General features: G+C 38.7%; 1 protein-coding gene across 3 annotated transcripts in view; it reads right to left on the reverse strand.

The window, feature by feature from the left end:
* Nucleotides 1-11825: 11825 nt before the first annotated feature.
* FRMPD4 (FERM and PDZ domain containing 4) overlaps nt 11826-19674 on the reverse strand; it is a 290259-nt gene continuing 282410 nt past the window's right edge. For all 3 annotated transcript variants that reach the window (XM_064708459.1, XM_064708469.1, XM_064708478.1), the window contains 4 exons: nt 18575-18713; nt 16925-17986; nt 15326-16597; nt 11826-14195 (listed from right to left, as the gene is read on the reverse strand). In XM_064708459.1, coding sequence (XP_064564529.1) covers nt 12844-14195; nt 15326-16597; nt 16925-17986; nt 18575-18713 — 3825 coding nt within the window. In that variant the 3' untranslated portion in view covers nt 11826-12843. The remainder of the gene's footprint in view (nt 14196-15325; nt 16598-16924; nt 17987-18574; nt 18714-19674) is intronic.

Genomic DNA, 19674 nt, shown 5'->3' on the forward strand with positions numbered 1-19674 from the left:
GGAATGTAAGAACTACACAAGGATTTCGTGCACCTCTGAGGAAATAACAACATATGCTCAAAGTAAAAATATGGCATTTTCCTAAGAAAAGAGAAACAGTCTTTTGACTTTTCATTTATAACTATGGCATTATTCCTGAAATTGTGTTTCACATTCTCCATCTGCCTTTTTTCTGCTATTTATTATACTGACCTGCAATTTACTTGAAATGGCATTTAGAAATATGAGAAAAATATAGTTGGGAATTCTGCCCCCTCTAAATCTTGAAAAATACAATTTATGTAATGTCTATGCAAATACTAATGAGTATTCAGAGAGATCTGCTGTTAAACCATGAACAATTATGAAGGGCTGTTAATCACTCCTATTAAAGTTTGATGCAAAATAAGATATTGAGATTTATAGAGAAGCTAGACACTCCTTTTCAGGCTCTCACAGCTCATTGCTTTATCTCCAGCACTGGTGGTACAAAGGGTTAGAAATGCCAGGGCATGTGTACAAGGAGCCCTGGCAGACACTGCTGGTCCCCAAGCACTCAGAGAGACTGGGAAGGCTGGGAAAGCTGGTACATCCCAAACCAAACCAGTACAGACATGATGGTGCCAAAACCAATGCAGATTGTGTAGTATTATCAAAGTTATTCTTCCATGTTGTCCTCTACTGGCTTAAATATGCTTTTCAAAAGGGCTAACAGGAGAGCATGACATAAAAATAGGAAGAGAAAACTCTATAATGATAAATGCAAACAAACAAAAAATCCAAACCAAAACAACAAAAAAGGAGAAAAATGTAGAAAGCTTTATAGACCTTCTTAACTGATAAAATTCATTACCCTTATAATTTCTCAGCTGGGTTTTTTTCATTTGCTAGCTTTAAAAACAAACAACTTGAAGCATCTACAAGGTAAGCATGAACATTTGAGCTGATCAGCTTAGACTTTCCTAAAAATTTATCACAGAGAAATGGGCATTTCCTAGATGTGAATTCACTTACTTATTTTTGATCTTTACTTTCCAGTTATATGAGTAGCATCCAGTAGTGCCTATTCCTCTCCAGTTCAAAGGGACCTCAACATGACTAGCTCACATTTGAAGACTTCTGATAAAAACATCTCCAGTCATTTAAATTAATCCTATTTTTTTGTTTTTCAATAACCATATTCTGCTAATGATCCAGTAAAAGAAATTTTGATCCAAGAGCCTCAAATGCATTTAAGCACCAGAATTCAGCACTAGCAACTCAAAGAAAATCTTTAACATTACTAGTTCTACAACAGTTTCTTACTGTTCACTGCTAAAGTGAGCTGTAGCTTCACTTTTAAGCACCTTTGGTGGAATTAATACTCTGTTCAAGTTTAAATCAGCAGGATGATCAAACAAAAGAAACCAATTTCATATTAACTTAACATAAACAATATGATAAGTAATCACACAAACGTCCCCAGTAACTTTGGAGTAACTTTCCCCTAAATTTTCACAGCGCATTAAAACTTTGCAAGCAAAAATTTAAAAATGCAAGTATTAATAGGGCAAACAAGGAAAAAGGTCTGAAAAAATGGGAGATGTGTTCTAACTGGCTAAACAACATCCTCAAACATCCTGGAAAAAGCTGCATATCCCTCAATTTAAATGCATTTTTTTTGGTGGAGTTCTTGGTACATTCAAAGCACTTTGTTGACTCAAAGATAGGAAGCATCATCAATTCAGTGATGATCAGATGTCACTAGAAGAAGTGAGGAGTAGATGACCTTGACAAATGCTAATTGATGAGAGTTAAAATTTAAAACAGTGTGAAGAGAAAGGGGGGGCAGAGCAGAAATCTTCATCTCCCTATATTCAACACTGAGACAAGCTGGCTGTCTAAGTTCTCCACATTGCCAATGGAAAGAGAATAAAAAACACATCCAGGGGGTGATTTATTCCAGACATCTTTGAATGTGCCTCTGGAGATGCCTCTTCCACTCCATGCATTGACTGCCGAGGGTGTTTATGTGATTTATACCCCATACCCAGCATTTAGACAACTAGAGTCAAGCAAGATGAATTCTGCCCTGGGGAAAGAAAAAAAAGTCCATGGTAACTTAAGAGTTCATAAGTTTTAATTGATTAAGGAGAGGGAGCTGAGCATACCAGTAATTCACAGAATGACTCTACCCCACCAGTGTGCCGCAGGCATGAAGGGTAAAAGGCATCCTGCAGTAAGCCAGACAAGAAATTTCCACAGACAGAGAAGAAATATTACCATTGTATAAAAATGGGTCAGATCTCATCTGGAATTTGATGCACAAGCACCAGTAATAGAAAAGAACTATTTAAATAAAAAATGTATTAGAACTATCTTTTTATTCGAGGCTTTGGTAAGAAATTAAAAGCAGTGATGTCCTGGAACAGCTACTTACAAAGGAAGGCCCAAGACCCAAAGAAAACCCCAAGTGCTTTTAAGATGGGTCTTGAGCCTGCCTGTCTGCACTGAGAAAACCCAAACAGACTCAGCTAGAAGAAGGTACCTTTCAATGCAAAGGTCCTATTGACATAAGAGATATAAACAGTGCAAATTTTTCTGCAAGGAAAAAGACTCTCAGTCTATTAATGTGTAACTTGTGAAGTGCAAATAAGGACATTCAGGAAGACTAACGCAATTTTAAATTAGATTCCTTTTCAAGCTTTGCAAAGAAAACTGCATTTTCCTGAAATTTAGAATAAGCAGGGAAGGAAAAAATAAAGCTTAAAAAGCAGCAAACAAAAAAGCTAGACTCCAATATCTTCCAATGTCATTAAAATAAGTTGCCATTGGGGAACTCAGTTACACAAAATGAAGTTACTTTTAAAAATTTTTACTGACATTACTGCAATTACAACAATACTGCAATTCTTATAGGAGACCTCAAATCTATACTGACTGTACAGATAATTTTTTTACATGCAAGACAAGCCTTTGTGTAGAGTCAGGTTTTTTTCATAATCTAGTGGTTAATTTACTCATTTATGCGGTCTTATACAGCAGGAGAAGAGAGAAAAAACATTGAACCCTCTTTTTTTAAGTCGGTAAGATTGGCAACAGAAATTCAGGCAGAAAAAAACCCAGGAGCTTTGAAATTCAATTTATAAAATGTGAAAAAATAATTTAAATTGCAATCTTACCTTCATGCCATAAGCAGAGCCATGTGAGCTGAAGGCAGCCTCCACAGAGACACAGGAGTTGTCCAAGGCTCTTCACAATATTCTTCAAGTTTTGGTGCAGGTCCCTGAACCTTTCTGCCGGATGCAACTTTGTCTTTTTATGGAGGACATGCTGGCAGGCAGCTCCATAGCAGCATCTCCAAGGCAAAGGTGGTCTGCTTTTTTATTTTCCTGGACACAATATTTTTCCTGAAGCCCTATGAGTGTACAAATGAAGCAGTTGAAAGGCTCGTCCTCACTTGTTCTGGTGAATATTTACCCCTCCTGACTCCTCAAGGAATGTACTGCTGCCTTGTTCTCATAGTTCTTCCATATATTTAAAGATTGTTTTTAATATTCTGCTTCATTGATTTAAGGAGAAGATGCTGCAGTAAACATTTTACATTTTAGAAGGTAGGAAATGCTTTTAAAAGTAAAACACCTAATGAGAAGAAAAAAAGCATCCTTAATGAGAAACATACTTAATGCATTGCTTCTTAAGACATGGTTTTCAAGTGCAAAATCTAATTATCTGAAGTGTATGAAAGAAAACTGAGATCATGGTTACAAAAAGCCAAATTTCAGTGAGATAAATAGCTTGTATTGAAGTATCTAATCCAAGTAGTGTCCTGCATAGGTAGTAATGTTTCAGAGGCATTTCACTTGCTGAAACTTGACTATGCTATAAGGTACATCTGGCTGCGTTAGGCAGGAGAAGCTCATCTGTACAATTAGCTGTACTGCATTTGTGCCCATTATTTGCTCGTAGAAGTGACCTGTAGCAGAAGCCCTAAAAAATATATTCAGTGGGGCTGGAAAACATTAAAACTTTCCACCAAAACCTGCTGACTTTGGACTAGAACTAAGTGAGGGAGCACAAGCACTTTTCTCCTCTTACTGCAGAAAGCAGTTGAAGATAAGCTGGAGAAGTAAGCTTGTGTTTATGCACTTGGAGAAGTTTGACCGTGGGTCTCTGTTTTCTCAAGGTTGCCAGTCCTTTGAGCCATTCACAAAGATTTCATATCACAAATTGTTGCGAGGATGACAGGGTGCTCCATTTCAGCAAAATGACAGATTGGGAAATTCTTCAGGCATCCACAGTGTCTGCATTGCCAACCCAGGGACAAACTAGATCCTCAGCTGCATCTGTTGCCATTTCACTGGCAATAAAGATTTAAAGTAAAACTGGATCCTTCAGCATCTTTTTCAGAAAAAAACAGTACTGGCCATTAGGAAAATGGGATTCCCATAAAGGGCTAAGATCACGTCCTTCCATGGATACTGAAAGACTTGTTTGTATTAAGGAACTCAGCACTTCTACTGAAACCAAACCCTGGATCACAGGCTAAAGCCTTCAGGTTCTTACCAATAATACTTAGATACACCATTTTCAAACCTGTCCTATATACAATCTTAGAGTTTAGCATATGAAAAAGAAGATTTACAAGGATAAAACTGTTGATGATATTTACTGTCACCCCATGCTGTCATTTGAAAGGCATGAGCAACATGGGAGAATCTTGCATACACTGCCAAAAAGGATTTAAAAAACATATCTTCTCTCTGAAGAGCAACTCAAAAAACATTGTAAAAACAATTACCACTGTGCAACATCTCAGTGCTGCCCATTATCAAATTACTACATAAAAATGGGAGGGTAGTGCTTGTTGTTAGTAGTTATTGGCATATCTGAGGCAACTATATGAGGCAACTATCTTCTTTTGATCCTCTGTTTATGGGATGAAACAACACTAATCTGTTCTATTTTTATAAGCATAATTTCATCTTTCTTGATACAGACTGCTGCCCCATTATCCTTTCTCATGATCCATGGGTAGAATAGAGAATAGAGATTGGTTTTCAAGAAAGAAACATCACTTACCAGTAGTGAGTTTTCTTTAGGATGCACAGACTATAAATAAAGCTGTTCTGAGGGCACAGCTACCCCTTATCCCTCCAGACAGCAGAGATTTTTCCTTTGTAATAACCAGGGATGATGTATTCATACTGTTGTCATCACCTTTGACACAACAGCATAAAACTCCCTTTATCGTGCCAGAAATTGTTTAAATGATCAGTCACACAGACATGGTCTAAAACATTGAAGCAAGCCCTGCTAGTAGAGCTTTTAGAGTTAATAGAACTTCTTTCCTTTTCAACTTTTAAATTAATATCCACATTTGCTGTGACAGTGTTCACAGGAGTCCGAGGATGACGGAAGAGACGAGGATCTGACTCCATGTTTCAGAAGGCTTGATTTATTATTTTATGATATATATTATATTAAAACTATACTAAAAGAATAGAAGAAAGGATTTAATCAGAAGGCTAGCTAAGAATAGAAAAAGAAGGAATGATAACATAAGCTTCTGTCTCAGACAGAGAGTCCGAGCCAGCTGACTGTGACTGGCCATTAATTAGAAACAACTCTATGAGACCAATCACGGATCCACCTGTTGCATTCCACAGCAGCAGATAACCATTGTTTACATTTTGTTCCTGGGGCCTCTCAGCTTCTCAGGAGGAAAAATCCTAAGGATTTTTCATAAAAAAATGTCTGTTACAATTTGCTCACCCTGTGAGACTTCATAAAATTAACTGACACAAATTATCTATCAGAGGTTCTTGACTTTACCAAGAGCTGTGGCAGCTCTCAAGGCAGCTCACCAGAGATGGCACAGTGCCTGGGGAAAGAGTGGTGGATATACTGTGGGTCAGTAGCTCAGCAGCCTCACAGCAGCTGTACACTCAGTTGGCAGTATCGATTCCTAAGTTTTATAGCAAATACTGAGACACCTACCATCCATCTAGATAACTGCTGGATCTGTCAGAGATATACACAGTCCATATATTCTGAGATAGCCTGGAATACAAATATAAAGGGAGCTCTTTTGCTATTAAAGGTACAAAATAAAGCATGTTTCTTAGAAGCCCAAGGAAAGGTGAAGGAAAGCATAAACAAATAAGTGATGTTAAAGACACTACCTTCAGCAAAAATGATGGCTGCATCTTAAGAGCTGGCCTATCTTTGAAGAGTAAGGTCAGAAAAGGAATCACAAGGGTATGGATTTCTCTGATTCTAACAGAGTAGATAACAATAAAGAATGCCACTTTTTTTTGGAGAAAGAGAACATGAAACACTAAATTAAAATTCCTGCAAGTGACTTGCCTGGCAGATGGAAAGATCTTGATAAGCACAGCTCAAGGCTGTGACAGATAGTAAACAGACTTCATTAAGGGTAAGAAACATGCAACAAAAGACCAGACTGCTTCAGTTTGAGCAGGTAACTTGGAACAGACTGGACTGATGGGAAGGCCAAAAAAAAACCATCAACCCAAAACCTAATCTAGTTAATAATTTACATTCCATTCCATTACTTATAAGGCACAAGAGAAATAGGAGTGCTAAAAGAGTGAGTCTTTCTCCATCTGCACATTGAGAGAAGCATTTCTAGACTCAGATGAGTCAAATAGCCCACATTCCACAGGTAGCCCATATACCTAGCAGGTAGATGAGTAGCAGCAGAAGTCTCTTTGAGAAAGGGAGAAAATCTTGATATTAAAATTCTGCGTCCTTCATCCCACCTTACCCTCAACTGGGGAAAGTGAAACTGGGGACACAGGGTTTGGGCCATATGTTTCATCTACATTATCAGGGGACTGTCCAACAGGCAGCCTGAGAGTTCACGCACTCTCATGAAAGTATTGCAAGACACCTAAATGAATGTTCAAGATAGAGGAAGATTAGCATTGTGGGACACAAACTGATACACCAATCTTTTTGTGCTAGATGCACTGGTAGAGCACAGACAGACATTTTTTTGAGGAGGGCCTTGAGGATAAAAGACTAATAAATTAATACAGTTCCCTATGACATTCTGCCAAGGGCTAGTTAAATGCTGGAAGAGAGAAAGGAAACCTACACACACCCTTTCTAGTTATCAAGTTTAAAAATGGGTCGTTTAGTGGTGAAGTTCTCTTTGAGTGAACAACTTTAGATATGATAGAAAGCCATTCCTGCAGTTCAGATAATGTGGAATTCCATGATATAGATGTGAAGCTTTGGCCAGTCCCTGTTAAAACCTGTTGCCCAATGGACAGTCAAACTGGAGGGAACACATCTAATGCCACTTCCTAGAAAGGTGGAAAAATGTAGGCATCGTCCCTCAGTGGAAACTTGATGCTGCCACCACAAGAGAAAGTTGTCCGACTTTGAGGAATAGCAATGCTGATGTAGGGACTTTGCCTGTGCTGCAATCCCTGCCACTTGGACTGAAAAATTCTGCTCCATTTCAGCATTATGGAAAGGGGGAAGCATCATCTGTAGGATAAGTCTTAGGACAACCATATCTGGCTGTGTCAAAATGAAAGCCATTCCCTGTGAGAAGGTGACAAGCATTTCAACTTGGCCAATATTCCCAATATTTTTTTTGTGTTTTGCAGTTTTGGCCTCACAGATGAGAAGAAGTTTCTTAAGCTACTAGAAAACACTCAGATGCCCTCTCATTACACTTTTAAAAGTATGGTGAAAGGATCACATAGGTGCCTTATTTTGATCAGTAGAGTCACCTCTTAAACAGGTAGCAAGATATAATTCAAATCTCTCTGATCAAAAAGACAAAAAGGTAATCCTGAAAGAAGGCATGGTTGAAGAACAAAGACAATAACCTAGTTGAACTATTTCAGTTTTTCTCAATGGCCAAGGTAACATCTGTCAAATGTTTTGAGAATAAGAGAAGACTGTTTCAAGTGCAGGTATCATAAGGATTAAACACCTCAGAAACCTGAGCAATAAGGTCCACAGAAACCCAGTGCAGCAAGACAACCACTTAAAAAAAGGACTTTAGAGTATTTTCCTAGTGGAGAAGGAGACATAATGCATTCCTTTTTCTCTCTCTTAGCTTTGCAGGCTCAGAGTAAATAATTGCTTTTTTCCAAAATGACAAAATGAGCTTTAAAATGCAATTAAGTATTTCCTATTGCATAAAAATGTGCCACAGTCTCTCTTAGTAAAAGAAATGCACCTTGAAATCAGTACTGAAATATTTGCATTTGCTGTACTATAACAGGGTGTTAGGGTAGTTTGCCTTCCCTTCCACCTTTATGAAATCAAAGATTTGCTCCCAGATCTCATGGGCCAGAATTTGCTCTCCCCAGAATCTATAGCTTTACAGGCTCTAAAGGAAGAGTTTTGATTGAGTCATATGAATTTCCACCCATCAGCATTTCCAAATTCCATCAGTACTGGCAGATAATTTCAGATTTTACCTTGTGAACACCTATGGGAAAATGTACTTAGAATTTTATTTATTTTATTTTAACTTATTTTATTTATTTTAGTTTAGAGTTTAATGATTTGTGCCTCAGCCTCTCTACGGCTTTGGCCAAATCTAGGTCTGAAAACATATTAGGGCTGTTCCACAGATAGTACAGTGGAAGATTGTGATCACCTTCTTTTTGTGCAGAACAGCTACTACTGAATTTTGAGTGGCAAATTAAAAATACTGGTTAATGTTAGTGCCACATGTTCATCACTAAACTATTTATGACATGAACCAAGTTTTCAATTTTTAACAGTTTCATGCTTAGTTCAAAGAGACTCTGGCTCTGGTCTCACCCTAGTGAGACAAATTAATCCCTGGTAAAATACTACTAAATTTAACTGGATTTCAGTGCAGTAAGCAGGTCTCTCTTTGATATAAATTCTGTTTAAACAAAGTTACTCAGGAATACATTTCTCAGCTTTGAATAATGTGCCAGAGTGATTATATCACATGTCTGGTGAACAATGAGGACATCAGGAAGCATTCTGGATCTTCCAGTGATCAGGAATTGAAGGAGTATCAATGAAATAGAAGGAAAAAAGTGTAGGTATGCAGCTTTGTTTCTTAATGGCAAAATGGCAAACTTTGCCCAATTATTTTTTAAAACAGCCTGAACTCAAGGACTCAAACATGAAGATGCCTGTCATTTAGCCAAGTTAAAAATCACTAAACATATAGTGTATATATCAAAGTTTATAAAAGTAAAAACTTTTATATATACACTATATGTTTATATATTGTATACATTGTATATATTGTATACAGATAACATGATATCATTTAGCATTTCTTAACTGCCTTAGTGTAGTAGGTACATACTGATGGCATTCCCTCATGTCATGAAGTTAAAATGTGCAATTAATGCAGGAATTAATTAGGATCCACACAGGAAGACAAGGTTACCTTAAAGCTCAAGATTAATAGAAATGGGCTATAATTCAGCAGCAATTGATGTGCAGTTGATATGCCTCAGAATTAATAAAAGTTATGTCTATTATCATTCAATACTCTCAGCTGGACAGGACAAGCTGAATCATGCAATCTTAGAATTACAGAACAGTTTGGGTTGGACAGGACCTTTCAAGGTCCTGCTGTCCAACCCCCTGCGATGGCAGGGGCATCTTCAACTAGAGGAGGTTGCTCAGAGCCCCATCCAGCCTGACCTTGAATGTTTCCAGGAATGGGACACCAACCACCACTCTGGGCAATCTGTTCCATGCCTCACCACTCTCATAATAAAAAAATTTCTTTCTTGTATCTCTAGTTCCAACCCATTATCTATTTTTGTACTGCAACAGACCCTGCTAAAAGGCTTGTCCTCATCCTTCTTATAAGGCCTTCTTTAAGCATTGAAAGGTTGCAATAAGGGTCTCCCAAAAGCCCAGTAGAAATACGAGAATACTTTCTGACAAAGGATGATTGTGAGACACTAATGAAATATGCCTGTGAATACATGTGATTGTAGGAGACTGCAGACAAATCATTTCCAGCAGCTGTGCCATTGTACAAAGCTCTCACAAGGCAGCATTTAAAAGCCTGCATATAAATCTGTATGGAAACATTATGAAAAAGACATTCATATGGTACCACATGGGGATATCTAAAGTCCTGGGGGAAGAAGAAACTGTTTCTAAGGGATGCCTCAGAGAGCTTGGCTAGATGATCCTATTTATCAAAACTGACACAAGAGCATGGTGGTGGTTTATGAAATCACACCATGGAGCCCAGTCAGGGGTGACCATGCTAGTCAGGGGCTGCAGCACATGATATATGAGGAAAGACTGAAGAAACTGGTTTAACTCAGTCTGGAGGAGAGAAGACTTAGGGGAGACTTTTTTACAGCCTACAGCTGCCTGATGAAAGGCTAGAGAGAGGATAGAGCCTGACTGTTCTAAAGGATGCACAGCAATATAATCAAAGGCAATAGATATTGTTGTAACATGGAAAATTCTGATTAGACCTAAAGAAGTTTTTGCATTTTTTAGCCATAAATACTGTAAAATATTGGAACTGGTGCCCAGAGAAATTGTGGGACATCTATCCTTGGAGGGCGTCCAATAAACCCTTTAAACAGCCCTGAGCAACCTGATCAAATTAGACCTGAGCAGGGGTTGAACTAGGTGAACTACAGAAAACCATTTAGATTTACAACCCAAATTAGTCTATGATTCTATAAAAATGCATGAAAAAGCAGAAGATACACCCCTCCCCTCCTCCCCCTGCCCCTTGTTAAACACAAAAAAAAAAACCCCAAAACAAAACCAAAACCAACCAAACAGGAAAAACCAACCAAACAGGAAAAACAAACAAACAAACAAAAACAAAAACAAAAAAAAAAAGAGAGAGATAGAGACCAGAGACCACAGTAAACTTTAAGGAGCCAAATGAACATGTTTACAATCAGAAAAGATCTTGCACAGTAAGAAGAACAAAAGTCTACTTACCTTTGAAATAAAATTAGGTCAATTGAAAAGAAGTGGAATTAAAAGAACTGGACTAAAAATGCTCAAAGTGACACATTCCTATCTATGTCAATGCGTAGTTGTGACAATATAAATTACCTTCTGAAACTTGGTATTTCTAAATCATTGTTGACATTTTTATAAACTCAGAAAACCATCAAGGAATAGATACCAATGCAACAGTTCAGCTGGGTTTTTTTCCTCAGTATGACATGCTCAAATCCCATAGTATTTGCAGCACAAGAGCAGCACTCACAGCCCCACTCTCTAGGCTGCCAGAAGGAGAGCACTGAGTGTGAGCACCACACAGGACAAGCTGTTGTCACCCACCAGCAGTGTAAGCCAGCCTGCAGCCTCCCTCTGAGCTGCCCTCCGAAGTGGGTCCTTGCACTAAGTGAATTGGTCTCAGAAATCAGATTTTTCTACCACAGACAACACATTAAGATTCTGCTACTGTGTTTCTGAAGATGTTTCTCTGCAGCTAGAGAGAAAGGCATGTCTTTCTTTAATAAAGTGAAGTGCAAGAAAGTTTTTTGTTGGTTTAGTCATTCTAGTTCAGCACAGAAAGCTTCACGTGCACTTCAACTGAAAGGCTAAGTTTCCAAAACAAGAGCAGTAATACCCTTTGCACATGGTGTTATGAGAAACAGCTGAAAATTACCTACAGCAGTTTGGAGAACGGAGGCTGCTGCTCCTTGGTCACTGAGAAGGTCACCAGATGCTCTTGTGAAAGCCTATTTGCCAGCCAGAACTAAGAGCTGTTGCTTTGGCTGCCTCTCAAACACAGGGCTACAAAATGCTTTCCAGAAAGGTTCAGATGGAAGAGATTACTCACAAATTGCCTTTGTCATCACTCAAGAGAAGAACTGTCTCTAGCTGGAAATATTTCAGAGATATTTATTGTATTCTGAAAATTTCATTTTATTTCTAACTTATTTACAGTTAAACATTCAGAATCATAAAATATGAAGTATAAAATATTTAACAAAATAGATGCAGTCCATGTTGTTCAGGTGCACCATAAATATATGATGAAACAGTAAACAGCATAGGAATTTTCTGATGGTCCTCTCTGTCATTTACCACGAAAAAGAGTATGTAGACCTGCCTCATACATTCTGGTCTGACCATTATGGCATCAATCTTTCATTTCAGAGAGAACAACACCACTACTCTGGTTTCTGTGTCCTCAGTCCTCCACAGTTACCTTCACTGTCTAAAAGGCCAACACTATAAGTTCAATACATCAGATCCCCTCTGAAGTTGGTATAGTCATATATTCAGTACATTTTTTTTAATACAGAATTTCCTAGAAAAGAAGAATCAGGTAATTCAGTCCATATGAACAAAAGAGTCATTTATTATATATATATTCTCTAGTAAGTTATAATAGTCTCTTGGATTTTAAATGTCTTTTTGCTATTTTCAATGCTTAAAAATTATAATTTTAAAACATTAAATATTGTGTTATATACATTATGATTTAATTAATCATTCTAAACACGGAGCCTTCTCCAAGTGAAAACTTGGATGAAACAGAAAACAATTTCATTACATAACAGGCTTTAGAAATTCACTTCATACAACCATAAATTTGACTATATGAAAAATAGCCAAACATCAATTTGCTCCTATATGGGACTTTTTTCTGTTTGTTTTTCTGATCTTGGGGAAAGGGGTTTTTGGCTGTTGTTTTTGTATAAACTGAAGGACAGACCTAGTCATTACTTTTGTCCATGTTCAGTATTTTAACTTTTTTTAATCTCCTACCTATTTTATATAAAATAACAAAATATACAGAGAAAGCTGAGTTTGTTACATTAGTTCATACACATACAGTAAATAAAATTTTTTAATGTATGGCTTTGCAAAGGTAGATTATGAAGTGACTTTTGTATTTTATTTGTTTAAAAGCATTTTAAGAGAACGTGTTAGTGTGCTTACAATAGCGGCCATGGTATTCGGATGTCGAGCCAAGAGTTTAATGCTAGGATCACCAGAGGTCTTGCCTGACACTGCTTCTGCAGCCCTCAGAAGACAAATGTAGTTTATTACAACCTCATCTATCTTAGCTATAATTTCCTGCTGCTGTGTTTCAGAGTTCATGACTTTAACTAAACGCATGCAGGCTTCTGTTAAGCAACAGAGTACTTGAAAGCTGGAAGTCATAGCTAAAAGCATTTCCTCAGGGCTTTTATCAGCCATGGCCATTTTCCTGCAGGCACTTCCCAACTGTCTCGATTCCAAAGATAACAGTTGTTTGTACTTAGAAAGTTTAAGGTCATATGTTTCTGGATGTAAATCTTCTCTCTTGCCCATACTTGCTCGGACCAGTGAGAGTAGCTCATTGGCATCCTTTTGTGCTGCAATAAATCCATCAGGCATTGCATATGTCTTCTCTTTCATCACGTTTATTCGTGTGATTCGTGCATCGAAGGCTACATCGTTGAGATTCACATCAATTTGGCCACCTTGGCTGTCAGCACTGCTCTTCTCATGCTCATTGACTGCATCACGTGGGGGCTCAGCAGCTTTTGGGGACACCAACACTTTCTGCTCATTGTCTCCAGATGACTGAGCAACTGGTTCTGTGAGCTCACACGGGGTCTGTGGTTCGAAGAGATGTGAGAGCTGATGGCTGTCTCGGTCATCTTCCTCCTCATTGTCATCATTTCCTCTGCTGAGGAAGCAATAGCTGAAGGGGCCCCGACACCTCCAGGCGCTGCTGGTCAGCTTTCGCAAGGGCAGTGTTCGACACTGCTTGGAGTCCTTCTGACTGGTGCCAGTGCCCGAACACTTCTTACTGTCCTTCTTATCAGTGCTGACGTACACACAACTCTGAGAGTAACTTTTGGACAGCTTTTTGCCCAGGGAAAATTCCACCCTTCTCTCCGATTTGGATTCATCCTTTTGGGTGGTGTCCAGGCATTTCAAGCTGGCCGTGGCTGCCTTCTTCTCAAACAGCATCTCAGTGCCTGCAGATCTTCCAATGCTGCTGCTGCTGCTGCTGCGTCTCAGCATTTTCTTGTTCTGCGGCATCCTGAGGCTTCCTCCTATCATGTCATATGGCCATAAACTAACTGTTGCCCCACAAGCCTGATTTACTTTGGGAATGTCACAAGAGTCTTCATTTTGACTTGGCACCTTTGATTCTGATAGCATGGATGATAGCATGATGGAGTCAGCTAGAGGCTGTCTAGGAAAAGCTGTAGGCATGCCTCCTTGTCTTCCCTTTTCAGGCTCTGTGAAAGCTACACTAGGGGTAGTAGAAGAGCAGACAGAATAATTAAGCATCACCCTGATAATATTCATAGGCTGAACTTTTAAATATCTTTTAACAGTCAGTACAAATGTTTTCCTGGTACTTCCCAATGGTCCCCATTCCTCAAAATATTCCATTAAAAGTTCATTACAAGTCTTTTGTATTTCACTAAAATGCCTTTTACAACTGGTCAACAAATTGTAATTTATGAATAAGTAATTGTTCATTTCACTACATCAGACTTACTCAAGAAAAGGAATAGCAAATTGTGTACAAAACATCCTCAATCTCCCCTAATATATGGATTGCATGTTTTCTATTAACTAATTAGATGAATAATTTCAGATTAAAATACCTTCTTTAACTACACCTGAAAGAGCACGGAAAGATGTGCTTATAGCAATTTTGGTTTGGTTTTATAGCAGTTTTTGGCAGAGAAAGATTATTTCTCATTTTAATTCTTAGTCTGTTCCACTTTTGGATTTTTATGCATTCAAACACTAGTGCTACATGTGGGTTGCAATCCAAGAAGAGGGAAACATTTAAAATTCAGCTGAAAGAATTTCAATGCTGTCTCTGAAAACTGCATTTTTTATAACTTTAAAGAAACACCTACTGTCAGATTGTGAAGTAAATTCATGCCTAATAAAGTAGTGACATTTTCTTATTCTTAACATCTAGAGCTTTTTATTCATATTGGCATGCTTTTGACAATCTGCTAAAATAGCATATAAGACACCTAAGAAATGAATCAAAGGTTTTGCTCCCCTATATTAATATAACTTCTGAAGTAATTTTACAGTCTAACAAGCATCTGGGACTCAAATGACTCTGGATTTTGGAGAGGCTTCCAAAGAGTGGAAGAGAGGCCTCTTCATCAGTGTCCCTCCAAATATTATAACTGCAATGAGAGGTTTTTAAAAAGTTGATCTTTGTATTCAGATCATCAGAATATCTCAACAAATAAAATGAACAGGTAAACTGAAGGTCTAATCTCACTGTCTGTTACAGCTTGATGATGTAGTTCCAGATAAAGATAATAGAAATGTCTTACTTAGACCTCAACATGAACTTGTAACTTTAAGAATAAGCAGAAGAAACACTCTATTACTGCTGTACCTGTAGTTTCTTTTATCTTGGGGATCCGATGACATCCTTCCCTCAAAGTGCCGAAAAGTGGTTCAGCATTGATTGCTGAATGCCCAACAGGCACCGTCATTCTGTGACACACGGCTTCAGGCTGCTGGTGCAGGTCCTTGTATGTCATTCCGTGGTTTGGAAGAATGGCAGCTCTTTCATCTGCTGGAACATAGGCAATGCCCTTCATGGATGGATCAGAGATGATGTGTTTACCATCAGAGGTACAAAGAGGGGATTCAACGGGGGTAGCACACGTGCTACTGCCTGTGCTGCATCCTGCATCCACTGAAGAGCACTGAGAGCTCTGCAGCGAGAAGTGGCCTTCACTTTGCAGAGATGACATGCGCTTAGCCAGGTGATACTCACAAAGTCTAGCCACACCCTGCTCAGCTTCTGGAAGCTTTGAAGGATGGTCATCTGCAGATAGATCAGTATCTTCTGCATCATTTAGGTCTTTGGCTGAAGACACGGGAGTCATATCTGACAGGAAGTTTTCACCTTGGCTAAGCCCTGAGGTGTCATCCTGATCCACCTCAGGATCCACTTCATCCTTACAGTCAGTTTCTGTTTTACCAAGGACAGGAACTCTTGGAAAAGTCTTCCCATTAACTGTTTCTGGGCTTGGCTTATCTGCTGCCCCATCATCGGCAGCGTACCATCTTTGGCGAAAGGCAGTTCTCTCCACATTGAAAGTGCTTAAGCGCTGGCTGTCTCTTGCTGAAAGAGTTCCAAATTTAGCTTTTAGATCTTCATCAGACTCTGCTTTTTTATTTCCCTGTTGCTTTTTCACAGTAGCATTGCCATCAGAGGATGCTTTTACTTCGCTGTCTGTCATCTTATTTTTCCTTTTACTAGTGCAAGAATATACCAAGGATCCCATGTGCAATTTGCTAAAATAATCAGTGACAGATTTTGTTTCCATGGTCTCTGGCTCCATTTCCATGTTATCGGAATGAAGAATCTGCTTTGAAGGCACAACTTTTGACTGTAGCTCTGCAGCCTGACCACCAGCCAAAGGCTGTGAGGGCTTCATACCTGGCCCTCCAGCCTGATTCTTAGCAATGGGAAATTCAGTCTGCTCTTCCACAAGCGGTTGGTAGCCTTCACTTGTGGTCAAAAACATACGTGCAGTGTTTTCCGACTGTTTCTGTGCTGCGGCTAGTTCAGAGCTTTCAGTCATTTCAGAGGAATTTGTTTCATTGCCAGAATCTGAAGATGACTCAGGGCTATATGCTCGCAGGATAGCTACACCTGCAAGCCACAAAAAATAAGAGTCAATTAAATGACAGCAGCTGAGGCACCTGGATAAGCGACAAGCAAAAGGGGATGTATTAGAGACAAAAATATTCTTTGTAAGAATACTCTGACTTTATTGCACAGTTCCCGAGACAGGTAGTTTAATAATAGTGGTGGGTCCATTAAACATGAAATACGATGTATGAAAAATGATGGCAAAAAAGTAAAAGGAAAACTAAAAAAAAAAAACCAAACCAACCCTCATGAAATGGAGTACTTCCAAAGCTAAATGGATGAGATGGAATGATTCTCAATGAATAAATGTAACTATGGTGAAAGAACCTGAATTGTCATTCGTCTGCTGTTCCTCTGAAGCAGCCAAAGCTTCTAGTGCTTGAAGAGTAGAGACTACAGCATCATCTAGCCCCTTCTCACACTTCCCCTCTGTATTAGTAGGGACAGCATCGATAAGCGACACTGGAATGTCATCATTGCCTAGATTACTGTCTTGCTCCTTGTTGTCTCTAGGCTGTGTCGCTTGATTCTGAGAGTCTTCCTCATCAGAACTGTCCCTGAAACCAGGTGGAGGAGCAGCAATGGCCATGTTTAAGGTATGCAAAAGGAAATCATCTTCATTGTCATCACCTTCCGGAGGTGGAAGTGAAGTTAAATCAATAATGTCATCGCTAGAACCAGAAAGGCTGAGAAGAGCAGGCCTATTGATTTCTCCTACCATAATATCTTCTTCACAGCTTACTTCATCTTCATCTTCAGCATCATCTGTGTTTTCTGCATAACAGATATCATGCAGCAAAGGCTCTTCTATCCCTTCTGCAGCTCCAAATATTTTACCATCACTTATAGTTGCGTAAACAGAGTTTGTAGCAAACTGAATGCTTTCAGCATCTGGTGACAACTCCAGGCCTTTAATATCATTGGCATTACTAAGATAAATGGCTCTTTGTTTTTCTAATACTTCTGGACTTTCATCCAAAAGCCTTTCATAGCCAAGAGTCTGGGGACTGAGACCATCCAAGTTGGGATCTCCAAATATAAAGGAAACTTTTGCTCCCCGGGGAGAATCCTGTGCTTTCTTGCTAGGTTCCAAACCTGAGAGTGACAGCAGTGAAGGCTGGTTAAAATTTCTGGTTTCTTCTGTTTCAGCAGGGTCACTTTGCTTGGCCAGATGCTGATCAAATCCACCTGAATTATAAGTATTTTCTATGTACAGATGTCTGTGCTCTTTTGGACATAACAGACTTTCAGAAATGTCTATAGTCTTCTGCTTTGGATCAGCAAAGGACATTTGAGCCTCCTGATCTCCTTCGGCCAGGAAAGTGGTAGCTTTTGGTATACAATTCCACTCAGAAGCAAGGATATTATGCTTCCCTCTATTTTCAGGTCCTATAGCATGGTGAAATAAAATCAACATTGTGAAATCAAAGAACAAAGTCATATAATTTGTAAACAATAATTTGTTGATGCTAATTATTAAACACTCTGAATAGGATAGCTGAGCCATCAAATACTTCAGAATAGTGTTTTCAAATTCATCTCTGTTCCAAATTAAATACCTGTTGACTTAATGACCTAAAGTTTAACTGGTACTTCTGTGCTCTAAAACAAATCTAAACCTCAGCTAGGTACAAATGCTGTTCCAGGCACAGTAACACAAAAGCAGCTGGTTTCTACAAAACCATATGTATTCTGACAAAAGATATATGCATATAAAATAATAACACTCACAGGAAGAGTGCATCTGTCTACTAGAGTATGAAGGAAATTCAACACATGGTTTATTTTACCATGGAAATGCTATCATAAACTGGGTATTGGAACACTGCTAAGCTGAATTGAATACTGTGGTGCTAGGTCTGAGCCAGCAATCAGATGTCATTTGACACAGCTTTCTATTTATCTGGAGGTGCTCTGGCTTAAGTTGACCTCTGCTTTACACACTGGACCATGGCTAACAAACTGTGAGATAAATACCTGTTTCTCGGCCCCCTGCATTTTTCTTGTTGGCCATATTAAATATTGAACGCCTTGAGTCAACCAGCAGTCTGTAGTATCCAGCTGTTAGGCAAGCAAGATTCATTGCATCTGATGACTCCATCAGAAGAGTAATAGGCTAAGAAGAATAAAATCAAGTTAAGGCTGTTCCTCTTCAGTTTGTTTGCCTGTTGACAATACTATTACATCAGAGCAAAAGTAATTACATCACAAACACCACAATGAAAAATATACGTGAGAATTTGTTCTCCTCACTACCAATATCAAACAGTGTAAAATGTTCAGTCAAGATTGGAGTTGTAGTAAGGCAGAAGTCCAACTAGACATGTTAACAACTGATTACTCTCTTTCTGAATGAAGCTAACTATTTTAAGACTCTTGCTCCATCTTTTTCTTGCACTGGTAAAAGAATTATTTAACATTATTCTGAATATGCCAGAGGTGGAGAACCTGGTACAGCAGGTGCTGGAGTCTTGCAGTTGGATGGGAATCTGCTGCTTCCCTGAAAATGTGGTGCACTAAGTATATGCAAAGAAGCATGACAGGGGTAGCAAACAGTCAGGGAAAGCTGAGGTTCATGAAATACAGCAGTCAGGTTAAAGCTATCATTACACTGCAAGACAGGGCCAGGTTAAAAGATTTCAGTGTTTGTGGCCTGGTGTTACTGAAAAGAAAAGTGGTGAAAAAATAAGCAGATAAGCAGAGACAAAGAGATTGGAGAAAGATCACCAGAAGTGTGACCAGCAAAGAAAACTAATATAAAACACTAAAAAAAAGACAGTCCTAACAAAAAGTGAGACCTCAGAGCTTTGAAAAACTGTGGCTGCCAGGTTAGCAAGCACTGAACCCAAGATATCCATGTGAAACATACTTTAATTCTTTTTTCTTCAATTCATTTTCTTTTAATTCAATTTTCATTTTCTTTCACTTTTCTTTATGTATACATTGTCTTGCCTAAAAGATTTGTTCAAGTCTCTATAGCTTTTGATACCAAAAGCTGTTCTCCTCAAATGTAATTTACAAAGGTGGCTAGCCTCTACAACTCCTAGACAGGAAATAAAAATGAAGCCCTCACCATG

Source organism: Zonotrichia leucophrys, chromosome 1 (assembly GCF_028769735.1).
Source record: "Zonotrichia leucophrys gambelii isolate GWCS_2022_RI chromosome 1, RI_Zleu_2.0, whole genome shotgun sequence".
Lineage (NCBI taxonomy): Eukaryota > Metazoa > Chordata > Aves > Passeriformes > Passerellidae > Zonotrichia > Zonotrichia leucophrys.